Source organism: Sinocyclocheilus grahami, unplaced genomic scaffold (assembly GCF_001515645.1).
Source record: "Sinocyclocheilus grahami isolate Dianchi unplaced genomic scaffold, SAMN03320097.WGS_v1.1 scaffold1172.1, whole genome shotgun sequence".
Lineage (NCBI taxonomy): Eukaryota > Metazoa > Chordata > Actinopteri > Cypriniformes > Cyprinidae > Sinocyclocheilus > Sinocyclocheilus grahami.
The window spans coordinates 267,110-273,336 of record NW_015506351.1 but is presented as its reverse complement, the minus strand read 5'-3'; the positions used below and the strand labels follow the sequence as shown (position 1 = coordinate 273,336).

Sequence of the window (6,227 nt, the reverse complement as noted above, 5' to 3'; positions counted from 1 at the left end):
TCTGTCTGTGTGTGTGTGTCTGTGTCTGTGTCTGTGTCTGTGTCTGTGTCTGTGTTTGTGTGTCTATGTATGTCTGTGTCTGTGAGTGTGAGTGTGAGTGTGAGTGTGTGTGTGTGTGTGTGGTCTGGTCAATAGCTTGTCATTGATCTGTATGGCAGAAGCTCTTGTCGGAAGAGCCTCTATTTCAGGAGCAGCAGCGACAGCGACTGTAAATAATTCACTCGCTAACCTTCCCTGACCCTCAGAAACCAGACCAAACCGACACAACACAAAACTACATCAGTCCCATTAGGAGGGATTGATTGAAAGCTGTTTCCAGTTATGAAATTGAGTTATGATGTATTGTATGGAATTGTGTTGGCAGGCTCTTCAATCTGACTCTGAAGAAGCTGGTGATGCTGAAGGAGCTGGATAAAGATCTGACGTCTGTGGTCATCGCTGTCAAACTGCAGGTGATTGATTCTTTCACTCGTTCTTCTCGTTTAACAGGAAATATAAATCAACTCTGTTCACTTAATGCACATTCTGGCTTATTGTGAACCATTCATCAGTGCACTTCATCTGAAACGACAGCACAATAATATCAGCCAATAATATCACAGCACGCTTTTTATGATACAATCAAATCCTGATGGTTAAACTCACACAAGTGTGTGTATTTTTAAATGTTACATTTAATTTGTATTTATTTTCCAAAGAAAATAACTTTTATTGAGGAAAGATTTATTCAGCATTAATTTAACTTAAAAAAATAATTTGTAATGTTATACAAGATATATATTTCAAAATAGTGTTATTTGTGTACAATATTGTAAATTTTTTATTCGTTATTTATTTATTTATTTATTCCTTTATAATGTTACAAAAGGTTTTGTTTACAATTTTTTTTAAATGAATTACATATATTATTTTTTTATTTGTAATTGTATTTATTTATTTACAAAATATAATTTTTATTTAGTTTAGTATTTCACATTTATTTAATCAAAAGTGACAGTAAAGACATTTGTGGTGTTACAGAAGATTTTTGTTTTAAATAATTGTTTTGTTTTCTAATTAAATAAAAAAAAATTTTTTAAATAATAATAATCACATGCACTGTGAGTTGTAAGGTCTTATATAGACAGGTGTGTGGTTTTCCTAATCAAGTCCAATCAGTATAATCAAACACAGTTGGACTCAAATGAAGGTGTAGAACCATCTCAAGGATGATCAGAAGAAATGGACAGCACCTGAGTTAAATATATGAGTGTCACAGCAAAGGGTCTGAATACTTAGGACCATGTGATATTTCAGTTTTTCTTTTTTAATAAATCTGCAAAAATGTCAACAATTCTGTGTTTTTCTGTCAATATGGGGTGCTGTGAGTACATTAATGAGGAAAAAAAATTAACTTAAATGATTTTAGCAAATGGCTGCAATATAACAAAGACTGAAAAATTTAAGGGGGTCTGAATACTTTCCGTACCCACTGTAAATTACATTTTAAAAGATAGTCACACAGACATTAGCTATTTTAAGTAGTAATAATATGAAAAAAATTTACTGTATTTTTGATCAAATAAATGCGGCCTTGATAAGCAGAAAAACATGAATAAAACCTCACTGTCCTCTTTCTGTGTCTTCTGCTCTCTTCTGCGGATCTTAAAGACAAAGCGTGTAATGTTTGTTCACTCAGGGCTCGAAGCGAATCCTCCGATCCAATGAGATCCTCCTGCCATCGAGCGGCCAAACAGAGACAGACCTGCAGCTCACCTTCTCCTTACAGGTGAGTGTCAGCACAGTCTCTTCACTTGCGTATGGCCTCAAACCAACACTCACAGTCGTCTCTGTGTCCTCGCAGTATCCACACTTCCTGAAACGAGACGCCAACAAGCTGCAGATCATGCTGCAGAGGAGGAAGAGGTACAAGAACAGGACCATCCTGGGCTACAAGACGCTGGCGCTCGGCCTCATCAACATGGCAGAGGTGAGGCGTGGGAATTCTTCTGCTGTGTGCAAATACATCTTCACAACTTTCTAGTTTCTTTGCTTTTTGTTTCTAATTGGAATCTCTGTAAGTCAGTACTGTCATCTTAAAAATAGGGTGTGAATCTTCACTGGTCACTTCACAAACTCAATATCACGATGCATCAATGCTCAATTTTCAATATTACTGCACATGGCTACATTTACATATCAAATTTATTTTGTGCAAAATTTACTTATATATATATATATACAAGCAGGCTACTTTTTTAAAACAATGATTTATTTAAAATAAGCATTCTTTATCTGAAAGTTTACAGACAGTAGTTATTTTTTTATTGCTGTGTGATTGTTACTGATGAGATCTTAGACAGTGGCAGCTTTAACAGGCTGCATTCACACTAATGCACAGATCTGTTTCCATATATCAGATGTTCTGTCTTGCTCTGGAAACATAACTGACTGTGTTTACGTCAATTTCATATAAAAGTATTCAAAAATGCAAGTGCATTGCATGCATGCATTTAATTGAAAATGACATCAAGTGCATTGCATGCATGCAAGGCTCAGCCGTTCCTTCGTTTGTGAACCGGTGATTGCTGGTGTTGTCAGGTGATGCAGCACCCCAGCGAAGGCGCTCAGGTCCTGGGTCTGCACAGTCAGCTGAAGGAAGTGTCCGTCCCTGTGGCCGAGATCCGGGTTTATTCTCTGTCCAGTCAGCCCATCGACCGCGAGGGACCCAAAGCCAAGATGAGTGGTGAGACACTGCCACTGACCAATCACAGTCAAGTGTTCCAGAGTCACGTGACTGTCGTCTGCCACTTCAGTGTGAATAAAGGGAATTTATAGTGTTGTTGTTTTTCTTTGGCTCAGATCGTTCTCCAGACATTGATAACTACTCAGAGGAAGAGGAAGAGAGTTACTCGTCTGAGCAGGAGGGCAGCGACGACCCCGTTCACCATGTAGGTCCATCATGAAGGGCAAAATTAGCTATATACACCAAAAGCACTTTTTGTACCAGGCTGTAAACATGTTTTTTTCTGCTGTAAAGTTGGGCATTTTAACATGGGGAGTCTATGGGACCGACTCCCTTTTGCAGCCCGCCTCTAGCGGCCAGTCGATGAATTACAGTTTAAGTCACTTACGTGTTGGCTTCACCAGAGAGAGCGAGAGGTTGCCGCTTGAGCAAAACAAATGGCAGCATTCGGCCTCCTAGAGTGTTTGGGGGGAGGTCCTTTTCACTGGAACAAGGACGAGACCAATCAGGATCTCTGCTGGCTTGAGTGCACAGACACACTCAGAAATACATACACGTACTTCAACAGAGCTGAGATGTGACAAAGTACAAAAATTTGTAAAACTGCAATAGAAAATAAAGCTGCATTAACAAAGAAATGTATTACAAAAATGCAAACAAATTATCATAATTAAAATAAAAATGGAAAATATAAAACTAAATGCAATTCAGTTCATAATAGTAATACTAGCAATTATATGTTTTTTATACCTTTTATATATAGATTTCTTATGAATATTGATATAAATGTTTATTTTTTTCATCTCACATTTCTATTCTCACCTCAAAAAGATGGGAAAGACGTGAACTCTTGTCTCTGGGCTGTGTTATTTTGTCATATGTGACGCTGGAGCACAAAAGCAGTGTTAAGTCGCTGGGGTATATTTGAAGCAATAGCTAACAATACATTGTATGGGTCAAAATTATCCATTTTTCTTTTATGCCAAAAATCATTAGGATATTAAGTAAAGATCATGTTCAGTGAAGATATTTTGTAAATTTCTTACCTACTAATTTTTTATTAGTAATATGCATTGCTAAGAACTTCATTTGGACAACTTTAAAAGTGATTTTCTCATTATTTAGATTTTTTTTTGCACCCTCAGATTCCAGATTTTCATCTCGGCCAAATATTGTCATATCCTGACAAACCATACATCAATGGAAAGCTTATTTATTCAGCTTCCAGATGATGCATAAATCTCAATTTATAAAAATTGACCCTTATTACTGGTTTTGTGGTCCATGGTCGTGTATACGGTGTGGAATGTGGCTGTATGTTGATCTGCAGGTGCTGACTGAAGGGGTGTGTTTGTGGTGCAGGTGGGTTTCGGGCTGGAGCACGTGTCCCGTGAGCAGATCCAGGAGGTGGAGGAGGATCTGGACGAGCTCTATGACAGTCTGGAGATGTACAACCCCAGCGACAGCGGGCCGGAGATGGAGGAGACCGACAGCATCCTCAGCACTCCCAAACCCAAGCTCAGGTCTCTGTCTGTCTGCGGCGCCCTCTGCTGCTCACCTCCACACTCTACCGCTGTTTACTGAGGCACTCGACAGATTCAGTGCTGCATTTCAGCCCGGGCCCCGACTTTTTTACGCCCCTCAGGGTGGGCTTCGGGCCTGTTTTAGGCTTCTCCTAATTTTTATATTTTAGACATCCATCAATTAGTGATGGAAAAAAAATTGCCGCGCTGATAAAAACAACACGAGACCGTGCTACAGCGACTGTCAAGAGCGGCTCTGTTTAGTAGCTGTTTAGTATCAATAGGCTAAAGCTTGCCGCAAAGCACCGGCAAACGTAATTACCATGAATGTGTCAGGGGGAAATAGTAAGGAGATATTTGAATTATTTACTAATAAACTAGTGTTTTCTGAGTCGCCATCTCCTCATTAGACGCGCCTTTAGAGAGAAGTGCATCTTTACGGATTATGATCATAATGAAAGAGTTGACCCCTTTAAAGCTTTCTATAGATATTTACATTTAGTCATTTAGCAGATGCTTTTATCCAAAGCGACTTACAGATGAGGACAATAAAAGCAGTCAAAACTAACAAAAGAGCAACAATATATAAGTGCAAATGACAAGTCTCGGTTAGCCTAACGCAGTACACGTAGCAAGGTGTGTGTATAATATATATACTGTATGTATATATTATACACATATACATATACACACACACACACACACACACACACAGAAAAACAAGTAGATAGAATAGAAAAAATAGGAAGCTAGTGTTTTTTTTTGTTTTGTTTTTTTTATAAAAAAAAGAAGATAAATATAGATAAAGTAGAATTACAATAGAATAGAAAGTGCTAGAGTTAGAGGGTCAAATAAAGGTGGAACAGATGTGTTTTTAGTATATAGATAGTATTTAGATATATTTATCATGTCTGTGAGGCACGTATTCGCTGAGTTTCGGTTCAGTTTTTGCGAAGCGCTCCTGTTCAAGACCGAGACGGCAGAAAGCGCATCATGTTTGTTTTCTTTATTTTACAAAAGCACAAGGTTTTGTTGATATTGTGAGTGCACACAAATACAAGTAGACCCTTTACAGTTACGAAGGATGTATTACGCTTACCTTTGTGAGCACAAATGACGGCGCAGGCTATTTTAAGTTGTTCCCACTGAAAAATAATGCAAGTGATCGCGCTGACGCCTCCGTGTCCTGCAAAGCGCGCTTTAGGTTCCACTTTCCGCGCAAACTTGGATATATGGGCAAATGTACAGTTAGTTCATAGTTAATAGTTAGTTAATAGTGAGAATTGGACTCTAATCTAACGTGTGACCAGAAGAATTTATGTAGTTATCTAGTTACTTGCTAATCATGCTAGCAACATGCTAGTATCATACTAATCATGCTAGCAAAATTGCTAGTAACATACTAATCATGCTAGCAACATGCTAGTATCTTGCTAATCATGCTAGAAACATGCTAGTCACTTGTTAATGATGCTAACAACATGCTAGTTATTTGTTAATCATGCTAGCAACATGCTAGTCACTTGCTAATCATGCTAGCAACATGCTAGTCACTTACTAATCATACTAACAACAAGCTAGTTACTTGCTAATCATACCAGCAATATGCTAGTAACAGGCTAATCATGCTAAAACATGCTAGAAACATGTTAGTGACATGCTAGTATCTTGTTAATCATGCTAGAAACATGCTAGTCACTTGTTAATGATGCTAAGAACATGCTAGTTATTTGGTAATCATGCTAGCAACATGCTAGTCACTTGCTAATCATACTAACAACAAGCTAGTTACTTGCTAATCATACCAGCAATATGCTAGTAACAGGCTAATCATGCTAAAACATGCTAGAAACATGTTAGTGACATGCTAGTATCTTGTTAATCAGGCTAGAAACATGCTAGTCACTTGTTAATGATGCTAGTAACATGCTAGTTATTTGTTAATCATGCTAGCAACATGCTAGTCACTTGCTAATCAT

The 6,227-nt window shown here is 37.9% G+C and overlaps 1 protein-coding gene across 1 annotated transcript in view; it reads left to right on the top strand.

The window, feature by feature from the left end:
- LOC107567601 (phosphofurin acidic cluster sorting protein 1) overlaps window positions 1-6,227 on the top strand; it is a 77,912-nt gene that overhangs the window by 46,899 nt on the left and 24,786 nt on the right. The window contains exons 2-8 of the mRNA XM_016253301.1: window positions 365-452; window positions 1,679-1,768; window positions 1,844-1,969; window positions 2,581-2,725; window positions 2,842-2,930; window positions 3,557-3,567; window positions 4,069-4,248. Coding sequence (XP_016108787.1) covers window positions 365-452; window positions 1,679-1,768; window positions 1,844-1,969; window positions 2,581-2,725; window positions 2,842-2,930; window positions 3,557-3,567; window positions 4,069-4,248 — 729 coding nt within the window. The remainder of the gene's footprint in view (window positions 1-364; window positions 453-1,678; window positions 1,769-1,843; window positions 1,970-2,580; window positions 2,726-2,841; window positions 2,931-3,556; window positions 3,568-4,068; window positions 4,249-6,227) is intronic.